Below are 24,073 nucleotides of genomic sequence, written 5' to 3'. Positions count from 1 at the left end.
ATGACCTCGGCTGTAAAGAAAAAAACAAACACATGCGCGATCCGGTGTAATTTCAACGCAGGTCTCCACAGCAGAAGCGTAACGCGCTTCCACTGCGATATCGCCGCACGTTGCCGGTGATGAAACAAATTTTAACCCTTTCACCCCTGGAATTTTTATTTCGTGCGAGAAAAACTCTTCTTTTTGATTCATCGATTGCAGGGCTTAATTTAACGCGCCGACGCAATTTAGGCGATGAAGCGCGCCGTAGTTAAGTTGATGGCTCCGGATTAACTTTGGCCACCTGGGGATCTTTAACGTTCGCCGAAATCTCGTACACACGGGCGTTTTCGCTTTTCGCCTCCATCAGAAAAGCGGCCGCCGCGGCCGGGAATCGAACCCTCGACCTCGTGCTCAGCAGCGCAACGCCTTAGCCACTGAGCCACCACGACGGGTGAAAAACTCTTTTTCTACATGTTTTCGTGCAGTTGCGGAACTCGGAAGCTTGGAAACGAAAAGGTCGGGTCATAATGCCGGTAATTATCAATTGACGGGCGTGACGAGTAATTAGGCCATGAGGCAGTCGAAACTTTTCTATCGAGCAAACATACAAGGGTTTATTAATAACTCGGAAACCATTCAAGTGTTTGTCGAGGACTCATGCTCCTCCCCTATCCCTTCACTTTCCATTCCCTATGCAAGGCCTAAGAGATTCCCCATTCTTTCAACAACGAATTAAATCAATCAATCAATCAATCAATCAATCAATCAATCAATCAATCAATCAATCAATCAATCAATCAATCAATCAATCAATCAATCAATCAATCAATCCAGCAGAAAAACTCTTCACGATCGTTTTCCTAAACGCTATGACACCCTGAGTGTAGAGAAAAAAGCTATAATTAGGCAGGTAGTACAACTATTAACAGATTTATGGAGATTTTTCACAAACCGTGATTTCAGTTTCCTTGCCCGTACCGTCGTCATACCCTGTGCCCACTGGAGCTTATCCTATTTCATAGCGTCCAGCTCTGAAAAAACGCAACAGTGGCGATGTCTATCTCAGGAGGCATCCTCGAAAAACCTTTTGCCAGAAAACTAGCAGTTTTAGGTTTAATTCCCAGGACGTTGGAAGGTATCTGGTGTGGTTTCGTCAAATGACGACACCAGGGCTACAAGGGTTAAAGCAGTGCCTGTCCCGTGACAAGTGAGCGTGGTGCCACGCGAGTACGACAGGTGTGCCCAGCCGCGCGTATCATTCTGATTCTGGAAAACAAGCTGTGGCGTCTGTCACAAGGTCACCGGTGGGAGTATTAAAAGGAACGCAAGGAAAGGGGCGCAAGCACGGTTTAGGTTAGCAGAAAAGAAGCTGGGTGAAGTAACTCCCGCCAAAACACGAGGAAACGAGAGCTAAGAAAGAGGCGCAAAGAGGACGCAGCAGTAAAATCGTTGCTAATAATTATTGCCTGGCTTTTGACTTTACAGCACCTAAGCAGCCCTAAGTTTCGTGTAGTATCTTTCATACTTTCTTTAAATCAGGGTAATGTACTTGCGAACCCCTTGAGTTTTTCCGTCGTATTGTCTCTCTGTCGGTCAGAAGTAGACTTCTGGAATAGCGTACAGTTGGCTTGTAGAAATCAGCGTGAGCGCGTGAATGCTGACATAAGCCCGGGGTGGGTATTAAATGAAAGATTTTAGAGGCTGGAGTTTGCCAGATCTAGTGATTTTATTGTAGCGTAGTTATGGCTTGGGTTCGGCGCTTTTGGTTTAAACAAAAAAATGGATAGAAGTGTGCCGACCTACCGACAGAAACACCCAAAAATGTCGCGTACCTGCTCACTTCGTCGCAAGACGATGTGTTATACCATCGCGGCTGTCTCGTCCTACCACCTCCCATGCTCTCCCCCCCTCCCCACTCCCCCCCCCCCCCCCCCCCAGTCTCTGTCCTCCCACGACAAGGGCGGTGGATGTTCTCTCAAGTCAATCTAATTTTCCTGTGTTCTCACTCCACACGGGCCATCTATGGGAATCCTTGGAATGCCGCCTCGAGGTATAGGCTTGCGCTCGTGCTGTTTTTGCATTTTTAAAAACGATAGCCTTTATTGGGCTGCTTCAACACAGAAATCGTGGTGTCTGTATGTATGTTTATCTGTCTGCCTGTGGCTCGATACAGCCACCCGGCCAAAGTGAAACTGAATCTGCGCAGTAGCCTTAGATACCCACAGCCAAATCTAAACTTTTTGGTCTGGTGGCAATCTTCATGCTTGTCAACATTGTTGAACAAGAACAACACATTACCCAAATTTTAGGCAGAAAATCGATTCATACGTGATATTTTTCGTCTTCGTTTATTAAAATATCATGGATTCTTGGTTTCTGCGATATCAAATGAAATACTACATCAACTGCAGAAAATCGTCGCCTGCTGTTGCCCGCGCCACAATAGCTCCTGGCGGAATCTTAAGATATCAAACAGCAACACTAACGAAAGGTTCCACGTTCCGCTTGGAGTGTACGTGGAGCAGGGCAACATGGTTCTATGAACATTGTAGTAGGGTGCCTCGAATCACGCGCGTCTGCGCCGCGTACGGCAACGCTGGCATTGAGGCACCCGGCCTGCAGCAGTAGAACGAGGTAAGTTTAAATTGACTTGAGAAAACCTCTAGCGTGTTACCTTGGGAGGAACAAGACTGCAAAGGAACGGCATGACAGGTGAGCGGGAAAGAGAAGGGAGGCGTTTACATAGCAGGGGCGCCAGTGGACTATCGACTTTCGTCGACATTCGCAATGAAAGGAGCAGATACGCGGCTTTTTTTTTTGTATAGCGTTGTTTTAAACGAGGGTTTTGAAGTTGTTGTCACTAAACACAGGTGCACATTTATTTTGAAAGGAAAACTCCTCTAACCATTTATGTACTTGTGTTTTGCATCAAATGTGGCTTAGTTTTTTTTTTATTCAAAAATACCACAGGATCTTTTCCTCCCCGCACGGGGCACCTTGAGTATTCATGGTGAAGGTGTTGGAGACACCGCGGACCCCGAGCCCCCAACATAAACTGTAACCTATCGTGGTGATGTGTTTAAAGGTGAAGGGTAGAAGCCTCAAACGGTGGCCGTCGGAGCCCAGGTCAAGCTCCGGCGGATGGGCTCCCTGTCTGTTTACCAGGCAGGGAGCTCCGGGACCTCTCAGGCTATCAGGGTAAGGTTTCAGAAGAAAGTACCCCCGTCCCCTGCTTCTATACTATGATGTATGGCATTCTCTAAACACCCCCCCCCCCCAACGTGATCGGTCCCTGAAAAGGGGCCGCACCAAAGTATCTTTTCCTTCATTGCCATCTTTGACATTTCCTGAACCAGATAATTTTTCTCGATTTCTTGTCATGGAATCCATCAATCCAACCCACCCTCTTGCATCTCAGTCAGTCTTCTTGATTGCCAAGTATCTTGAAGCCATAGTAGGAAAATCGTATAAGTGCAAAAAACAAAAGTCTGGTGAACTCCTAATTGAAATAAATGACAAGCAGCAGTCTGCAAAGCTTCTTGCTCAGACTAGACTGGCTGATCTCGACATCCGGGTCACACCCCATCGGAGCCTCAACAGCTCGCAGGGTGTGATATCCGAGACAGACCTCCTGAACGAAACGGATGCGGATCTCCTTGCCGGCTTGAAGGATCAGGGCGTCACTGCCGTGAGACGCATCACTATCCGCAGAGACGACAGGGAGATTCCCACCAAGCACATTATCTTGACCTTTGACCGCGCAGTTCTTCCACAACACATCAATGCAGGTTTTATCCGTTGCTCCATCCGTCCGTACATCCCGAACCCGCGGCGCTGTTTTAAGTGCCAGCGGTTCGGGCACGGTACAAACTCTTGCCTTGGCAGAACGACGTGTGCAAAATGTGCGGCGCATGATCATCCGAGCGACAATTGTCCATCCGATAGCCTGTCTTGTGTGAACTGCGGGGGGCCGCATGCAGCGTACTCCCGCAAGTGTGAAAAATTTCAAATGGAAAAAAAGATAATTAACATCAAGGTCACGGAGAACATCACCTTCCCAGAGGCGCGAAAGAGGTTCGCCTCTTTCCCTCTGGGGAGGTACGCAGACGCGGCTCGCCGGGGGGCGGAGCGGCGTCTGGTTTCCACAGGGACCCAGTTCAGCGAGTCTGACCTGGTCCCACCCCCGCCCCCCTCTGGGTTGCCTCACGCAGCCCAATCCGGCACCACGCCGCTTGCTGAGGCAGCAGCGGTTGTGGTGCAAACCACTTCTGTTGGGACCGGTGCCGCTACCGCCTCTGTCTCCCCGTCCTCCAGTTCGTTGGAGGGTACCGAGGTGATGGACACCACGGGCCCCGCACCGGCTCCCACCGTCACCGCACCGCCCGTGCCACCTCTGGTGCCCCGGACGCCCTCGGCGGTGGCGGCTCAAACGAAGGGCTCCCGAGGGGGGGCCAAGTCCGGGGGGCCCGGTCCGTCAGGCACCCCTCGGACATCCGACGACGAGATGGATGTCGGGCCGTCCCTGCCTGTAACGCAGCGCAATGAGCGGCCACCGACTTCCAAGCCTACAGACAGGCCTAAAAAGCCTAATCCCAGAGTAACAGCCCCGAAAGACGACACATGAACACATACACACACTCCATTCATTCTTAAACGTAAATAATGGGAACAGAAAACATCATTCAATGGAACTGCAGAGGCCTCCTTAAAAATCTTGATGATGTGTATGATATCCTGCATGCCAATCAGCCAAGTCTCATGTGTCTCCAAGAGACTCACCTCAATTCCAAACAGACAAATTTCTTAAATAGGTACATGGTATTCAGAAAGGACAGGGTTGGCTGCACACACTCTTCAGGAGGTGTGGCAATTGTCGCCCGGAAATCCTTAGCCTGCCACCCTGTCACTCTGAACACTGTCCTCGAGGCTGTAGCAATTCGAACAATAATATTTAATAGGTTGGTAACGGTGTGCTCCATTTACATTCCTCCTGATCATGCACTTTCGAGCTCCGATTTCGAGGCGCTGGTCGACCAGCTGCCCGAACCGTACATCTTAACAGGCGACCTTAATGCGCACAACTCTCTGTGGGGCTCCTCCAGAACGGATGCCCGAGGTCGCCTGATAGAGAAATTTCTTACATCTTCAGGAGCATGCCTTTTCAACAAAAAACAGCCTACATACCATAACTTAGGACATAATACGTACTCACATCTCGACTTGGCTATTGGTTCTGCAATTCTCTTTCCATGTCTTGAGTGGGGCGTGGGCACGGACCCATTTGGTAGTGACCACTTCCCCACATCCCTAACATACATAGGTAAAGGCCCATGCAGTCCATCTTCCCATAACAGGTTTAATGAATCAAAAGCAAACTGGAGTACATTCACAGAAACATCTAAACTACACCACACAACCATAAAACACCTACACGTGGAGGAAGCAGCCCAACTCGTCACGGCGCACATAGTCGACGCCGCCGAAAAGTCCATGCCCCAAGCCTCCAGTGCGTCCCGCAACCCAAGGAGGCCCTGGTGGAACGAGGACTGCAGGCGGGCGCGAGAGGCCCAGAACAAGGCGTGGGGTGTCCTTCGCCGGTACCCCACGTCAGATAACCTCATTTCTTTTAAACGGGCAAAGGCTTTTGGGAAGCGAGTGCGTCGTGAGGCGAAAAGGGAGAGTTGTCGCACCTTCCTCACTTCCATCAACTCATACACTGACACACACAAAGTCTGGACACGAATACGAAAACTAAAAGGACAACAGACACACAGCCTGCCCCTGGTTAGTACAACAGGGGACACACTGGAAGACCAGGCTAACACACTTGCACAACACTTCGAACACGTGTCCAGTTCAGCACACTACACAAACACTTTCATGAAACACAAGAAATCTGTAGAAAAGAAGTCGCTGCGTGATAACAACAGGTCGCACACTTCTTACAATTCTCCTTTTTCAATTCATGAGCTGAAGGTTGCTCGGAACGCATGTAAGCCTTCAGCTCCAGGTGCAGATAAAATCACATACACCATGATACAACACCTACACCCAGACACTCTTGAAACACTCCTACATCTATACAACAACATATGGCTTTCGGGGCACATTCCTCGCTCTTGGAGAGAGGCCATAGTAGTGGCTTTCCTGAAGGAAGGAAAGGACCCTTCCTCTCCCGCTAGCTATCGGCTCATCACCCTCACAAGCTGCCTGTGCAAGCTCCTCGAGAAGATGATAAACAGGAGACTCATGTACTTTCTTGAGTACAATGGTCTTCTCGAGAGCTGCCAGGCAGGCTTCAGGGCGGGGCGGTCCACCAACGACCAACTCGTCGCGCTCGAGTCCTATATAAAGGACGCCTTCATTCACAAGCAGTCTTGCACAACGGTGTTTTTTGACCTTGAGAAGGCCTATGACACCGCTTGGTGTTACGGGATCCTCAGTGACCTAAAGTCTTTCGGTGTTTCGGGCCATATGCCCAACACCCTTGCTAGTTATTTGTCCGAAAGAACGTTTCGCGTGAGAGTAGGTAGCGCACTCTCAAGAGTTCATGTGCAAGAAAACGGCGTTCCGCAAGGTCGAGTGCTAAGCTGCACTCTGTTCATAGTTAAGATGAACTCCCTTGGGAAGGCACTGCCACCTACAATTTCTTATTCAATGTATGTAGACGACATCCAGGTATCTTTTAAATCATGTAATATGTCCATCTGTGAGCGTCAAGTTCAGCTCGGTGTCAAAAAACTTGCCAGCTGGGCAGACAAGAACGGTTTTAAACTTAACCCAGAAAAAAGCACCTGTGTTGTCTTCTCCAGGAGGCGTGGGATCCATCCGGACCCAGACATTATCCTTAATGGCGTATCGATTCCTGTGAGGAAGGAACACAAGTTTTTAGGTGTGGTGTTGGATGAAAGGCTTACGTTCATTCCTCACATTAAACAATTGAAACATAAAGGTCTAAAGGCTCTCAACATTCTTAAAATCTTGTCCCACCAGTCGTATGGAACGGATAAGCAACTCCTGTTACGTATTTTGAGAAGCTTAGTGGGGTCTAGATTAGACTATGTGAGTGTTGTGTATGGGTCAGCCACTAAAACAGAACTTAAAATGCTCGACCCAGTGCTTCACTTGGGGCTTCGCCTCTCTTGTGGCGCATTCCGTACGAGCCCTGTACAGAGTCTTCACGCAGAGTGTGACAAATGGTGCTTATCACACCAGCGAACCTATGTTGACTTGTTATATGCCTCTAAAATTTCATCAATGGACAACCATCCTTTTAAACCGGTTTTTAATGATACATCCACATCAAAGCTCTTTTTAAATCGCCCATCCATTCCTGTTCCCTTCTCGCTCAGAGTAAGGGACGAGGTCACTACTCATGAGGTCTCCTTTGTAGACACATTCAAGTCATCTATCACCGATCTTGTAGCACCATGGCATCTTCGTCCTGTTACATGTGACTTGTCTTTCTTAAAATACAATAAGAACAGGACACCAAAAAGTGGGATTTTGCAGCATTTCATGTATATACAGGATAGATACAAGGCAGCAGAGTTTTTCAGCGATGCATCTAAAACGTCCACTGCGGTGTCTTGTGCTGCGCATGGGCCCAATTTTGAAGCATGTAGAACAATGAATGTTAATACAAGTATTTTTACGGCAGAAGGATATGGCATATTTCTGGTTGTAAGTCACATAGTTGAACATCGTATTCCTACATCCGTCATTTATACAGATTCGTTGAGCGTCGTCCGTGCATTATCATCTGGAAAGTCATCAAAAAACCATGTCATTAATCTTGTCTTCAAAACAATTATGGTAGCTTATTCCTCAAACCTTGGGGTGACTGTGTGTTGGGTGCCAGGCCACTCTGGCATTGGCGGTAATGAAGTGGCGGATGAAATGGCCGCCAATGCTGCACTCCTAAACACAGTAGACATGGCAACACTACCTTACACAGACCTCAAGCCACACATTAGACAACAACTCCGTAAAACTTGGCAAGCAGACTGGAGCGAACAGACAGACAACAAACTACACGTAATAAAACCACACTTGGGACAATACACTACTGACTCACACAACAGGCACATTGAAGTTACCTTAGCTAGATTACGGATAGGCCATACACATGTGACGCACTCGCACCTGCTCACGGGATATCCAAGACCCCTGTGTAGCAGGTGTGGGGAGGGCCTATCCGTAGTCCACATACTCATACAATGCAAGGCACTTGACACAACACGACACAAACACTTCAGAGAACTCTACAGACAACATATTCCCCTACATCCATCGTTTTTCCTAGGTGATGATGCCATTGTTTCCATGAAACGTGTGTTTAAGTATTTGTCCGACGTCAAGTTTTTAAACCTCATTTCCTATCACGCATCATGAAATCTGGCCCTATACACCAGCCATGCTCATTGTCGTTTTGTGATTTTACTTTTGTTTTTGCTGATTTTACTTAGTGTTTAAGGTTTCACCCCTATCATCGACTATTGTTTTGGCGCTCTTTGCCCCAGTTGGCCTTGCGCCATAAACATCCAACGATCATCATCATCAGGATCTTTTCCTGAGCATAGTTTAAGTGGGTACACATGCAATAAATAATGATGACTGAAACCCGTGCCACATTACAGAACAGTACACCGGTAGTATTACGAAAGATTACCTAGGTGCGACGGAGGTGTTATAACTGAATACAAGAATTTACCGAGCAGGCAAGAGAAACCGGCAAGAACAAAACAAAATTTAAGGGCTTTATACAATTCTAGCATTTCTATTTGTTCAACAGTGTTGACAAATATGGAGTATGGAACGAGATTTAGTATTTTGGGAACATTTGGCTATATAAATGTCTCATTCAATATTCTTTTAACATTTCGCTGGGTGGCTCAATCGAGGGAACGACAGACAGACAGACAGACAAGCAGGCACACAGACAGGTAGACAGAGAGAAAGACAGACACACATTTTCGTGTTTAAGCAGCCCAAGAAAAACCATCCCTTTTGATACTGAAACAACAGAAGCCATTGTTGCTGCTCAGCCATTTCACCGGCAGTGTCCTAGCGACGTTACAAAGATGTCATTTGAGGCAGGCGATCAAACCGCGGTACTGCATTTATTGCCTGTCGATTGCGGTTGTTTGCGCAACTTGAACATTACTGTTGAGTGTCAGAAAAGAGTTCGCGTATTTGTTTTTGGTACCGCAGAAATGGCGCCACTTCTGACATGACGTTTGGGGAATTAAAAAAAAACGAGCAGGAAGTTTTATATTTGAGGTCTTGCTATTGCTTGTGTGTGTGTGAGGGGGGGGATGTAACCTTCTTTCAGGCTGCAGCGTAGTTGGCTTATCTAAGGCTAGTTCTTCTAAAATATATGAGCGCGCTTATTTAGTGGTCCCCTTGAAACTGCGTCTTTCAGAAACCCTGCACACCAGGGACTGTTTGAATTTGGCGCTTTGCTTATCGATTTCTCCACGCTGCCATTTTTCTTTTTGAGAAGTTCAGAAATGTTTGGTATCATAAAGGCACTTTCTTCGACATTTTTCTTTACTTGACTAAATTTTACTAATGTTTTTCCGTACTCAATACGAATTCTTTCTCAGTTCCAGCCCATCACTGACAAGCTGAGAGGCCAAGGACTTGTTTCAGCGAGTCCACTGGATACGGGCACGCAGAAATTTGGAAAGGGGCGCCTGGCAGTGGCCGCTGTCCTGATTATTGATGTGGCTATCGCCTTACCCATCATATACTTCTTTTTACCCTGGAACACGCTGGAGACGCTACACCAGTGCGAGACCGAAACGTGCGCGGCTCACTCCAAGGCGCTCATTTCCACCCTGAATACGAGCGTGAGCCCGTGCGACGACTTCCACGCGTTTGTGTGCGGCCGCTGGTACAGGGAAGCCGGGCTGCCCACCACCCTAACGGAACTGACCCCAAGGGCCCTGCCATCCGTCCTAACAGAAATGAACCAAAGGGCCCTGCAAAGTTCGCTAGCGGAGCTGAAGGACGACCTGTGGGAAGGGAATCAGACCACGCGTTTCTTCCGCAGCTGCCTCCAACCGGAGAGCGATTCCGTGATCGACGCAAATCTGGAATCGTTCAGGAAACTGAAGAGAGAGATGCATCTGCTCTGGCCTGAGACTGGCGTATATCTATCACACCCACTCGAGGCAATGGTCGCGATGGCCATGCGGTGGGACCTCAATCCAGTGTTTCGCCTGCAAGTGGCCTTGCAAAAGGGCACAAGTAGTCGGATCTTAATTATCAGGCGGGGAAGACTCGGCGTTGCCTGGAAAGCACGGAGGGAAATTAGGTTGTCCGTTGCTCAATACAAAGAGCACGTCGACTTCCATTTAACTTACCTAGACCAAGGCGACGGAACAGCTAACGACATCTACCCCAAGCTTCAGAATCTTGAAGACGATATCATCGATGGTATATACGCCACGCTCCGGGGAGAGCCCATCCAGCATTGGTACACCGTGGTGAAACTCGGCACCAAACCCAGCATCATGGAGAAGTGGCAGCGATCCCTCAATCCCGAAGGTAATCCTTACGGGAATTGGGATGGCACCAACTGGGTATTCGTGGAAGATGATAGAACACTTTTCCATGTTGAAAACCTTCTCGGAAACCACACAGCAAAGGACCTAGACATGGGGCTGTCATGGGTGTTCATTAAGTCCCACCTGTGGGCGGTCACGGGGCAACATCACTTTATGATCCCCGACGAAGACCCTACCAAGAAGGAATTGGCCTGCTTGGAGTACGTCAACTCCCGCTTCGGCCTCCTCACGTTTGCGAGGCACATAGGCAGGCGGTACCCGACGCAAAAGCAACGCGACGACGTCAGCGGTTACATGCATCTCGTCAAGGACAGAGTAAGGTCATTTCTGGAGACGGCGTCGTGGATTGACAAAAGAGTCCGGGACGAGGCCAAGACTAAGCTAGACGATATGGAGCTGCACGGCCTACCGGCAGACGTGTTCTTCGTTCCCAGCGAGCGAACAAAACTCTACAGTGGCTTCCCTTCTATGAGCAAGTATTTTACCAGTAACTTGATGGAAGTCTCCAGCAAATACCAGAAGTTGCAGATGGACCCACTTTACCAGGACCTGTACGACAAGCACATGGTGTACCAACACTACCCGGCTGCGTACTGGTACCCTTTGAACAGAGTTGAGGTGGCGATGGTGGCCCTCGAGCCACCACTGTTCTACTTCAACGCGACGTACGCCATCAACTTTGCCGGCCTAGGGTCTATGGTGGCGAAGGAAATTGTGAAGAGCTTCGACGAACAGGGCACTAGGGTGGATCAGAGAGGCGAATTTGCCCAATGGTGGGGCGCTAGTAACGCCTATGAATACAGCCAGAAAGTCAACTGCATCCTGAATACGGCCGCCGGTAACGATAGCCGGACCGGTCACCAGCACATTGCCCTGTTTCCAGCCATTCCCGCGCTGGAGGCGACTTTCGATGCGTACAAGGAAGCGGTCAAGATCGATCACAGAAAAATTAAGGACTTCAAGATAGTTGGTTTGACGCAGTACACCGACGACCAGATTTTCTTCATGAGCTACTGCTACTGGATGTGCTCGGGGACTGGGGATGTTGACAGAGACCAATGCAACGTGCCGCTTAAGCACTTCGACGCTTTTGCGGAAGTCTTCAAGTGTCCTGAAGGCTCGGCCATGAACCCCAGCACCAAGTGCAAATTCTTCCTCAGCTGACACGTATACTGACTGCCGATATCTCGCACCAACTGTGATCATTAACTTTTCGGGGATTACGGATAATCAGTCACTGTTCGAACGAAGTCATTGCTGTCGTTACGGTTATTACGTTAGCCTTACCATGCATGTTTTAGGTTAAAGCTTCAGACCATGCAAGGACAAAATCTAGTCGCGTTCAGGGGAAAATACTATCGCAACCAGCTGTGCATACACAGTATGTATACGCATATATGTATTCAGTCATGTACTCGTTCTAGCTTTTATTCGCTTAAGTTATGAAGTGTGGGTGAGCGCTTCTGGACTTAACATCGGATAGCTTGTAAAGAAGTACCATCAGAACTGTGGGTAATTTATTTTGGGGCACAAAACTCCGCATTGGGTTTCTATTTGTTTGAATACCTCGTTTATAATTTGTGTAAGTTCCTGCGACCCGGACCGCCTTGTAAGAATATATATTTCTTGCTTCTCATTACACCTTTGTCCCATGTTTTGCTTGCAGCCCTAGTATCCTAATTTGTCTTTGTTTTGCCTGACGCATGATTTTAACTCGTCAGCGGTCGTATTCCTTTTGCTTTCTCTTTAAGTATCAACGCTGCCGCACGCCGTTGAACTGGCTTCTGCTATTTATTGGGGGACGGGAGGAAGCAACATGGACGGATGGATGGATGGATGGATGGATGGATGGATGGATGGATGGATGGATGGATGGATGGACGGACGGACGGACGGACGGACGGACGGACGGACGGATGGACGGATGGACGGATGGATGGACGGACGGACGGACGGACGGACGGATGGAATTGGAATTGGAATTGGCGGACGGGTCCGTCCGTCCGTCCGGGGAGAGAGAGAGAGAGAGAGACTATTGTTGCCAGGCACAGGGTAATGGGCATCAGCCCTTGGCGGCGACTACGACCATCCAGACTTGCAGCTGGCTTTCAGCCACCAGTAAATCTACCTGAAAGTCAGTTTTGTGCACAATTTCGTGAGAGAGATTCGTGTCTACGTTTCAACCTTGCGCAGGTCATGCGCATATTTTCTAACTTTTTGCGTTCTTTCCAGCTGATAGGTTGGGCGCTGCGCGGCATGCCGTTCGCGCGTCTGTGTGATTGATTCGTTGAAATCGGAACGGCCAGCTTCTGAAGCATTAGTCGGCGCGGTTTTCGTTAAAGCTAATTATATGCAGGCACTAACAGATGATTGTGTCACGTTTTCACGTTTATTGCATGTCGTTTTACCAGTTAGTGTCAAATACCTTCGTGCATGGTGGTGTTGGTTTCGTGACGGTGTGTCTTGGCGTTAAGTACTTTCACGTGCGGTGGCGTCTGACGTTCAGTTCAATATACAGTCGAGTCCACTTATAACGATACCGTTTGTAACAATATATCGTATATAACGATGAACAGCTATGGCACCGTCAACTTTTGTATTCTTTCTATGGTAAAATAAACCGCTTATTATAATGCTCCAGTGCCACGTTGTGGGATATCACGATTGAATCCGGTTATATTGTGCACCAAAAGTACAACAGTTACGACTCTGATGACGCGGTTGCGCAGACTACTCAGGTAGTGTCTTCGTAGGAGGCCCAATGCGTAACACAGTCCCTCGGGGACTTTGTTTCCGCCAAGGATATTTACCTCAGCTAGGTGAAGCCCCTATAGATACTCTTGGATAAGATGTGCGCTACCTTCACACGTGGCAAACAAAGGTGACCGATTGCGGCTTCTTTTCCGCAAATTAGTAGTAGTAGTACCACCTTGCTGGCATGCGAATAAAATGTTTTGAGCTCGGTTCCGCCTTTATTTGCCAAACAATTGTCGGTTATAACGATGGGATTTCATTGGCACTTGGATATTGTTATAAGTGAACTAGACTGTATTTGCATGCATCTCAAAAACTTGCTTTGGTAAACCATATCGGATAGAGGGGGTGAGGTGTGATTTCAACAGCCCTGTGGGGTCCCATATCGTATAGAGGAGTCGGGGGGGGGGGGGGGGGGGGGGGGGACTTGAACAGCACTGCAAAATTCGGAGCCTCAAAGTGAAATGCGGAGTAGGCGAAACTGGAAAAGAAGATTGCCTTTGCGTCATTTCACCACAAATATCCTGAACTGGACACTTTAGTTTTCTGTAGTGCATCCGCATCATGTCGTTCTTTTTTCATTCTTTTTGTGTAAAACGTCTGTCCTGTCTTGTTCACTGTTTCTTTGTCACTTATGCCCTTTGGCAAAATGGCGTAATAATAAAAAGTAGCAGACACCGTACGTTCTTGGTGAGCATGGATACCGACCACGTACAATGAATAGAAATACATGAGCATTCTCAAAAGCGGACGTAGTCAACGAACCCAAAGTTTTTCCCCATGAAATTAGAAAACCATAACAAAATAACCCTGCAAGCAGGCGGATATAAACGCCAAACTTTTTCGCTTATCGTTCACGTTATAAGGGGCAGAAGATTTGACGATGTTGCTCAAGAAATTAATTTTTCTTAACGTTGCAAATATCTGCTAGGGAATTTGGCTACGTCTGCAATTCCCCTCCTCGTAACTTCGCAACGATTGAGGGAATGTCAACGTGTTCCGCGATGATTGGCTGTGGCACCATGGTTTAGATTTAGTGGCAGGAAACGGGGGTGTTTTCTGTAACTTCAGGCGCATTTTTGCTGCCCGTGGTGTGCAGCAAACGGGTGCTATAGACTTAGTCAGGCCCTGGCTGCAACCATGAAGGTCTAGCTAGGAAAAAAAATTCCCCCGCATTTCCCCGAAGGGGAGTATGAGGAAGTGCGAAGCACGGGGTGATGCTATGAGGGGTAGTTTGTTGAAGTTTGGTGGCATTTTGCCCGTTAGTTACATTAACACCCCCTCGTGATCACGTTCGGCTTAACACGCCTCGTTTGTCCCTCTGCGGAAATCTTGGTGAATTAACGTGTATGTTCGAGAGGAGGAGCGCACCGCACCGCAGCGCACCGCAGCTGCGAAGCGCCGACCGGAGTGAAGGGAGAGGAGGCGCAGTCACGTGAGAGAATGCAGAACTAGCGAGTTTGTAGTATCACGTGTACACCACGCAGTTATCAAGCCGCTATAACGCCGCTGAGTCGCCAACGCACGCCGCTGACGACGTAGTTTGAATGCGTTAAAGATATAAGGCGCGTTACTAACACTGATATCAACGTCGCGTCCGTGGCTTAGTCGGTAGAGCGTCGCGCTGCGGCCGCAAGGTCCGCAGATCGAAACCTGGCGCCGGATGCTGTCTTTTTTTTTTTATATAGTGTAGTGGCCTGGCTGGCGCGCCGAGAGAGGGTGTTGCGAGCTGGAGAGTAGTAAAGGGGCTTTAGGAGAGCAGGCGAGGGGGGAGAGGAGGCGCTATGCGAGCGCGGCGATTCAGGCTCGCTTACGAAGTGCATTCGCACTTATTCCTGGCCAATCGCCCACGTGGGTATGTGCCATGTCAGCGGCCAGGCAGCGCGCGCCCATCTCCCCCCGTTATTAAGGAAGACGAAAAGCGCGCGCACCCGCAGCTGTTGCTATGCGGACGGCGGAAGGTTCGGGGTCGCGGTTACCGATAGATAGAAACGATTACCCATAGAAACGAATATCGGATAGAAACTATTAGACAGTAACGATGGCTCGGGCCGAGTAACGGCTAACCCCTAGGACGACGCCGGGCCCGCGTCACGGCGCACAAAAACGCCGATCTGCAGGCACAAATAAAGTTTACTCCAATCCAATCCAATCCAATCCAATCTACAGACCGGTAAAAACTGAGCGGAAAGTTGAGGAATACCAAAAGGCAATTTCCCCATTACCCTCCAGTTGAGCGGCCTGCTGGGTATGACGAGCAGCTCCTCACTCTGTGTGATTTTCTCCATGAGGCTAGCATCTCAGTAGCTCGAAGAGCATGCGTGACTTCCGTACGATCCAAAATTAAATGTTGTCTTGAACACAGGTGGCCCATCATTATCCGCCCTGAAGATTTTGTCTTTGTGTATCCTAGCTGAGCAAAGATCGCTTCTGCATTTCGTCGCACGCTAGAAGCAAGGCGAACGGAACAAAGGATCCAGCATACTTAGATTAAGGGGCAACAAAATATCATCATCAGCAGCAGCACCCTATCTATGTCCACTGCAGGACGAAGACCCATTCCGTGCGCGAAATTCCATTCTCCCGCCACTTCCGGCACTCATCAAGCGCCATCAGCTGGTTCTTTCAATCTCGAAGCGCACTCTTTGAACACGCTTTACACTGTTCCGAGAAAATTCTAAAGGAAAACACCGCAATTCAGTTTCGGGAGCCTATGGGTAGAATCGCGGGTATTGTCGCGAGCGGCCTCGGTTCAAGCCAGTTACGCTACATCAACCGGGCAGGTAAGTTAACATCATCTGGACTCCTGGCCAATCCTTAAGCCTGTACCCTCTCCCTCCGCGTTTCCGAAGAGACCACATAGTCCACAGCTCCGGTCAATAATTAACACATTACTCAGTGTATTACCTGTCCGATAGACAACGTTCCTCCCACTCACCCTGCACGTTCCAAGGAGGGGGAATCGCTGCTCTGCAGATGAAAACCATTTTCTTTAGTCCCCTAGTCCGCATGCATCGCATGCTTCCTACTCAATACCCAGCCGAATGCCATGCGGTCCTGTTCAAAACCCGGTACTGTACCTCATATTGAAATACAGTGTGAGCACAGTCCCAACCTTTCGTCTGTCCGATCTCCTCTCCCCACACCAGGGCTGTGGCAGAACGTGGTGACCAGCGGCCGCCTGGACGTCCAGCAACTCCTAGCAACCGTAGCGAAGGCTTCCCGCTCATCTCACTCATTCCTGGACTAGGGAACCACTTCCGCTTGAGCGGCTGAAATAAAAGTTTTATACTTCTACTACCAAAAGTGCCGAAATTTTTGCAAGAATCGCGATTTTTTTTTTACCGCAGTTGTTCTCGTGGCTCTATTCTACGCATTATTTCCATAAGTAAGGGTGGCGGTTTGGTGTCTTTAATGTCGGTCTAGAGGCTGGGTGCGGCATATCAACACGTTTCATTAACGCTCTACATCGCACCGGAAGTGCCTGCACTGTTCCTATCATGGAACGGAATATCTCCTTCCATACTCCTCCAAGAGCTCCCACAATAGTCTACTCTTAACCCCCGACTTTCTTATTTCATCCTTCGGCGGAGTTCGTTGTCTTCCTTTACTTCTTTTCACGTCTCTCTTAATAAATGAACTCTGCAACAGTTTCGATCAACGCTTTCACTCGTTCGATCTCGTCCGGAAGCACTGCGAAGTAAATGGTTATCACTTGTGTCATCTAGTGACACTAGTTATCGCCAGCACGGAGCGGCCCCGGGTGATTTTCTCGTGCACTTTCCGTTTCTATTTTGCTCTTGTGGCTTTGTTTTTAAAGTGGCTATCGAATGGGTCCATTTCTGCCACTGAGGGGAAGTGGGCCAATCTCGGCTACAGCACTGTACTGACGCAATTCCAGTGGTCGAAGAATGCCGAGACCTGAAATCAGAGGAGGAGGAATAAACTTTGTTTTTATATTTGTTCTGGAGTCATGGCAATGGGAGGTCTTCTCGGTTCAGAAGTCCCTGGGCGGTCGCTGCCAGGCGGACCCTTTCAACCAGCCGAAGCTGATCACCGCGGTCCGGGCTGGCTAGCGTGCCTTTCCACTCCTCATGGTTGTGCAAGGGGGGGGGGGGGGGGGGGGGGGGGGAGGGGGGCAGGATTGGTGCATGGGATCATGCCCAGATAATATGGCAGAGTGTGCAGGGCTGGGGACAGTACTTGCAGATGATGGCGGAGTAGCAGGTGTGGTAAATGGCGCGGAGGGGGATTCCGTGCTGGAATGTGTTGGTTTGAAGGCGGCGGTAGGTGGTGGCGTCTTCCTTAGTCAACTTGTGGTGGGGGCGGGGGGGGGGGGGGGGGGGCGGTGCTAAGATGCGGTGTTCGAGGCGGTAGTGCTCGAGGATATCTTTGTATTTTCGTGGCACAGAGTGGTACGCTTCCGACGGTGACACTGGGGTGTTGGAGGGGAACGCCTGGTAGATATGCACGCGGGCGGCAGCATGAGCCGCCTCATTGCCCTCCAGAGTCTCATGTCCCGGGGTCGAAAGAATGTAGAGGTAAGGGGTGTTAGGGATGAACTGTAGGATGCGGAATGCTATGGGATCAATCTGACCGGCGGTGCAATGGTGACAGGCAGCTTGCGAATCTAATCTGTGACTATGGTGGTAATGTCTTGAGATGTAGTGTCTGCGAGGGCTATTACGATTTCTTCTGGAGTTGTAGAGTCATTACTGTTGCGGAAGGCAGTTGAATTCCTCGGTGGTCTACTGTCTGATGCTCTCTCTGAGTACAACTCAGTTCTGAAAAGGAGTCGGACATCATGGATCAGATTGAAAGCTCGCTGTCCCCCAATCCCTTCCTATTTCCCAAAACCCCTACCCTTCTCCCACTTCCCTTTCCCTCATCCCAACCCTTCCTGCTACTTCCCAGGGGAGATCAGGGGAGTCTCCCCGGGCCCGCTTTCCTGACTGTGGTGTCGCTTAGTAGCATTTTCCCGCTTTATTTTATTTCCACCTTCGGGTGGTTCAAACCTCTCTTGCCGTTTGGCCTATTCATTTATTTTACAATTGGCAAAGGCTGGTTATACGTAAGTGGTACCGGCTGAGGCAGTCTATTTTACAATCCTTTTCGAAGCCTCAATATAGTCAATGTTGTTATTGCGAAGGCTGTTTTAGGGGCATATTTGGCGGCGTCAACGTTGCGGATGCCTCGTGGCTTGACTTTAACCATCTTTCGAAGTATTCAAATGCGGCCTTCCCGTCGACCCTGGTTATGAACGTGGTTACCGTTCTTGGATAATGGGACGACGGAGATGCAATTGCGTAGTTCCAGGGGAATGCATTGACGGGGGTGGTGGGTGGCAGGAAGTTGGTAGCCGAGGCGATGGAGGAGGTTACGACCAGTGTGTGAGAGCTCGAGCCGTTCGATATGGGCCTCTCGAAGTTAGTCCCAGGTGTTATGAATTCCCAGCTGTAGTAACTTGGCAGTGGAAGTTGTCCGGAGTAGCTCTATGCTAATCTATAAGCTCGCCAGATGATTATGTCGAGTTTTTGTATTTCATTATTTCCAAATATACAGTTCCGTATGTGATGCGGCTAATTAGTAGGTCGTGAATGAGGCGCACGAGGTCGTTTTCTTTCAGTCCGTGTCGACGATTAGCAATGCGTTTGATAAGGTGTGTGATTTGTAATAGCGTTCCTTGTAATTTATGAATAGTAAAAATGCCTGCACCGTATGATTAGAGAGTAAGTCCCAGAACACGAATTGTAGGGGTGGTTGAGATGGGAGTGCCATGTAGGTTGAATTGTGGGTATAAAAAGGGTTGTCGTTTATGGCATTGCGTGTGTTTTTGGAGGACAAGGAGGGCAGATTTTTCTGGTGCAGAATTGAGGCCGCGGGCTATAAGGTAGTTCGTGATGTCAATGGCTTCTTGGAGGACGTCTTGTTGTTCCCCAATCGAACCCCTTGTGGTGCAAATAGTTTGATCGTCTGCATAAAGTGCGTGTTGTATGTGTGGAATTTGGTGTAGATGTGGCGGAAGTTGCAGAATGGCGAGATTAAATAGGAGTAGTGAAATGACTGACCTCTGAGGTGTACCATGCGGTCGGGCATGAAAGGAGATAGATCAGATGAGGCCGAGTTGAGGTTGGCTGTGCGATCGGTAAGAAACAGTTGTACGTAATTGAATATACGTGTGCCGCAGTTAGTTAATTGTAGACCTTGGTGTTGTATATTTGTCTATTCGGTTTCGTTTCCGCGATCACTGTCGCTAGTGGCGCCAGTGTTGTTTAGCTATATAAGCATGTGCAAGTTTGAATAAAGGGACTTTTGTTCCGATGTGCACTGAAGTTGTCTAGTCGTTCATTCATCGGCGGCACACGCCGTCCCTGCATTGACGACGAGGATGCTCGTTTAGGGGGGGGGGGGGGGGGGGGTGATTTTCGTGATTTTCGCCAACGGTTTCCCGCGCCACTAGTGTTTCCGGACTGGCACCACCGCCCCAGTTCCTGCCCACGCCTGGCCGTCCTGCTGTTCCCTGGCCGCAATAGATCCGCATCTTCGAGAATTTTCTGCTCGCATCGGGTGCTTCGGGCGCGCAGACCGTCGCAAGGCTCTCCTACTCCACAGCCTCGATGTCGAAGGCCACCGCATATTTCCCACTCTGCCGCTTCCATCCTCGGCCAACAATAAGCCCGGTGAGCAATCAACTACTAATACAGAATTGGGAGCTATCAAGGACACTACTCAGACAAAGCATGAAGTGTCGTCGTACGATATCGCTGTCGCAGCGCTGAATGCGCGCTTCACGACAAAAACCAATGTTGTGGTCCAACGGCACCGTTTCGGTAGGCGACTGCAGCAAGTCTGTGAAGCAATCAATGAATACGTTACCGCGTTACGTGAGCTTTCAGCTACGCGCACTTTTCCTTCTTAAGAAGATTCCTTGCGTGACCAGTTCGTTGCGGGTGTATCATCTCGGAACTTGCGGGAGCGGTTGCTTCTTGAAGGGTCTTCTCTCTCGTTTACTCGAGCTGTACTTACAGCGACGCAGTTTGAACGGGAGGTTCCCGTTTGAACCCATTCCCGTTTCATCCTTCCCGCTTGTTCCCTCCAGTTTCAACCCGGCGCAAAACGACCTTCCCTTTCCCTTTCGCCCTTTCCCATTTCGTCTGTTCCCATTTCAACCCGTTCCCATTTGAACCTTCTCGTTTGTTCCCTCCCGCTTCAACCCGGTACAAAACGCCGATCCCGTTTCGTATTTTCCTATTTAGCCCCTTCCCGCAATAACGAACCCAGTTTCGACTCGGGTGACTCGGACCGAGGCGTGCGATTTTTGAAACTAAAGTTGCGTCCGACTGTATTTTAGCCTCATGTTTTGAGTTACGTCCGACGTAACCGAAAGTAAAAAAATTACGTGCGTCCGCCGTAACCTGAAAATTAAATTAAAGGTACGTCAAACGTATTTCGCCGTAAAAAAAAACGTTACGGCTGGCGGAGCCAAAGTATGCAGATGCCCTATTAACCTGCAAGCTTTTTGCAATGGTCCGTTTTATGATACGCGGCGCCAATTAAAAAAAAAAACACGTAGGTTGCTGCGTTACGTCCGACCCCGTACCGCGTATGTGAATTACAGCTAAAACCACACCCGTCAGTCTGCTTCTGCGTTGGTCGAACGGTCTGCAACATCTTGCTCGCATGCGTACTCCGCGGCAGCGGTGATGGTGCCAGTCCCTACGGTTGCATATATGAATGCACATGCACTTATATGCAACATACACACTAAAAAAGAAAGCACGAGAATTAACAAAATGGAACCTTTACGCGGTCGCAGTGCCAGTTGTAGCGTCCGAAGCTCTTGCCGAGAAACAAATTGGGTGTTTTAACAAATGCAACTATTAATTTATTAAAGGTAGTACAGGACTAGTGTTTTATTTCTACGCAGGAAAAAGATCTCGCGAAATATAATTACCAAATCTAACTAACTACAGAAAAAACGTATTTTATGAAAGCGGTAACTATTATCGACCAAGCCAGTGGTAGGATCCATTTTAGTGTGTGGCTAACGGGCACTTTATATTCAAATATCTGTAAAAGAATGGCCATTGAAGTCTAAAGCTGAAATTTTTCCTGTTAGGAAACGGCTCGCACACATTTTTCATCCAGGCGTTAGGAACACGTACCCCAAGCAGTATTCTCTTGCGTGTACTTTTTACCGATAATAAGCAGTTTTAGCATATCGTTACTGTCTTTGCATTACCGTTTACCGTGTTACCGGAAGCCGGAGTTTCCGTTTAAAGGTGAAAACGGTAAAACGCTTTTTACATGGTTTGCGGTTTGCGCATTCTCGCTTACCGGCCGCTGTGGGACACACAGAGACTTTTAATGCATTAGTATCGAAACACATCACGATAATTTTGTTGCTCACAGCTGTCTGCTTTTGTTTAAAGTAGCTCGAATCTTTCACTTTCCAGGTTAAGCGTTCACAATAACATTATTAGTTTTGAGAATACTGTAGCCATTACCTGTATAGCTCTAAAAAAGAAAAATGATTTTGTTGGTGCCATCTACTAAGTACAGTGGGAGTCAAGGTAAGCGAATTTACGTCTGCGCTAAATCCTTCGGCATGAAATGAGCAAGATATATGTTGAAATAATTACTCAATAACCTGCAATTTTGGAGGCTTAAAAGTGCACTGCGAGCTCAGAAACTTATCTGACCTATTTGAGGCGGGCGTTTTGGGAGCGGGTTAAAACGGAAAGGGTGTTTTGGGAACGGGTTGAAACAGGAAGCGCCCAAACAGGAAGGGCGTTTCGGGAACGGACGCACACGGGACGGGCCAAACGGGAAGGGCGTTTCGGGAATGGGTTCAAGAGGGACGGGTTCCAATGGGAATGGGTTGTTTCGGGCCGCACCAATTTCAACAGGCGACCAATGACCTCCAAGAATTTTCCACTGCAGATGTTCAGCGCATAAATGCTCGCGAAAACACCCCACCGCCAGCACCTTCTTCCGCCGGCCCCTCAGAGCGTTCACGCAGCCAACAGGCACATTGTTACCGCTGCGGTTCACCTCGGCACAACGCTGCTTCATTCCTCTGCCCGCCAAAAAGAAGCGGTGTCATGGTCATTTTCGCTCGGTCTGCAACAGAGACGCCGCTCCGGTTCGTCAACTAGACGGCGAAAATTCGCCAACTGAAGGTGTATTAAGCATTCTGGCTGTGACGACATCCACTCGTTCCGCAATCTACATTCAGTAGCAGTTGGTCGAACGAAGTTAACTTTGCTGGTGGATTCTGGGTCATCAGTTTCAATTTTGACGCATGACCTGTTTAGGCAGAATTTTAAGGACAGGCGCTTTCAGCTCCTCGAATTAGATTACTGGATTATTCGAAGAAGTCAATTCCAGTGTGTGGTTGCTTCTTTGCCGATGTCACGTACAATAACTGCACAGCAGTTCTTTTTTATGTCGTTTAACAAGGTACCTCGCTTTTGGATATTGATGCAATCAAGGCGCTCGCTCTGCAGATTGATGGGTCGTCACTACAGTGCCCTGAAATGACAGGGATGGGTACTAGTGCTCGACGAATCTTACCGCAGTCCTGAGGCGCACTGAAGAGTCAGGATTCAAACGTAACACAAAATGCGTCATCGATGCGCCAGAGCTTGCGTTTTTGGGCTACAGGATAACTGGAAACGGTGTTGAGCCGTTGAGGGAAAAGGTGCTTCCATTCGAGACACGCCAGCGCCCACTGACCCAGCCAGCCTTAGATCATTTCTGGGATTGGTCGAATATTATGCTAGGTTTATTCCCAACTTCGCTGACATTGTCGAGCCAATGCGAGTTCTTCTAAGAAAGGGGCAGCGGTTGGTTTGGTCTGACGAGATAGCGGCTAGTTTCAGAAGGGCCAAAGACGCGCTGGCATCTAGCACAAAGAAGGTTCGATGCATCTCTTCCAGTTTTAGTGTCCACTGACGCATCAGAGTGCGGTCTCGGAGCCGTCCTACAGCAGGTGGACGGACATAAACTGCGCACTGTCGCTTTTGCGCCTCGAGTTCTTTTGCCAGCGGAGAGGAAATATTTGGTAGGAGAAAGGGAAGCGCTTGCCTGTGTTTCGGCGTGCGAGCGGTGGCACGTGTACTTGTGGGGACGCCACTTTACGTTGCTCACTGATCATCAAGCCTTGGTGGCATTGCTTACAGCTCAAGGGACAGGACGCACCCCTTGCGGGTAGCGCGAAGGGGAGAACGCCTGCTACGGTACAACTATACAGTCGAGTACCGCAAGGAGTCGCAAAATCAAGTGGCGGACGCACTCTCCCGCTTGCCCGCGTCGTCTTTCCAGGAAGAAGAAACGCTGTTAGATGAGGTGGTATCAGTTCTCGAAATTCCTTCTTGCATTACCAGAGAACGGTTTGAGCAGGACCAATTGCAAGATAGCGCATTGCAGCAAAGTAAAATTTATGGTCAATCGTCCTGGCTGGCGCACAAATCCTTGTCGGCTGATATTCAGCCGTTCTTCAAAGTACGTGATGAACTTTCTGTGGTAGACAATATGATCTTGCCTGGCAAACGGCTTGTGGTTCCCACATCACTCACGCAGCAGGTAATTGCTGGAGCTCACGAGGCGCATCCCGGAGTGGTGCGAACAAAAGCGCGGCTGCGAGAAAAATATTGGTGGCCAGCCATGGACCACCATGTCGAGCTAGCTATCCAGAGATGCAGCATATGCCAGGAAGCCGACAAAAGCTCAAAAGTGAGAGCTGCACCATTGCATAGAGT

At 49.0% G+C, this 24,073-nt stretch overlaps 1 protein-coding gene across 3 annotated transcripts in view; it reads left to right on the top strand.

The window, feature by feature from the left end:
* The window catches only part of LOC144151564 (neprilysin-4-like), a 474,218-nt gene that overhangs the window by 417,208 nt on the left and 32,937 nt on the right, over window positions 1-24,073 (top strand). The window contains exon 2 of one of the 3 annotated variants that reach the window (XM_077682665.1): window positions 9,591-12,326. The exons of the other annotated variants lie outside the window; for them this stretch is intronic. Within the exon in view, the coding sequence (XP_077538791.1) occupies window positions 9,954-11,720 (1,767 nt within the window). The 5' untranslated portion in view covers window positions 9,591-9,953 and the 3' untranslated portion in view covers window positions 11,721-12,326. Of the gene's footprint in view, window positions 1-9,590; window positions 12,327-24,073 lie in introns of those variants that run through there. 3 annotated transcript variants of the gene reach the window in all.

This window comes from Haemaphysalis longicornis, unplaced genomic scaffold (genome assembly GCF_048455015.1).
Source record: "Haemaphysalis longicornis isolate Haplotype H1 unplaced genomic scaffold, Haemaphysalis longicornis Haplotype H1 scaffold_9, whole genome shotgun sequence".
In the NCBI taxonomy this organism is placed as follows: Eukaryota; Metazoa; Arthropoda; class Arachnida; order Ixodida; family Ixodidae; genus Haemaphysalis; species Haemaphysalis longicornis.
The sequence above is the reverse complement of the archived record's forward strand: the minus strand, read 5'-3'. Positions and strand labels throughout refer to the sequence as shown.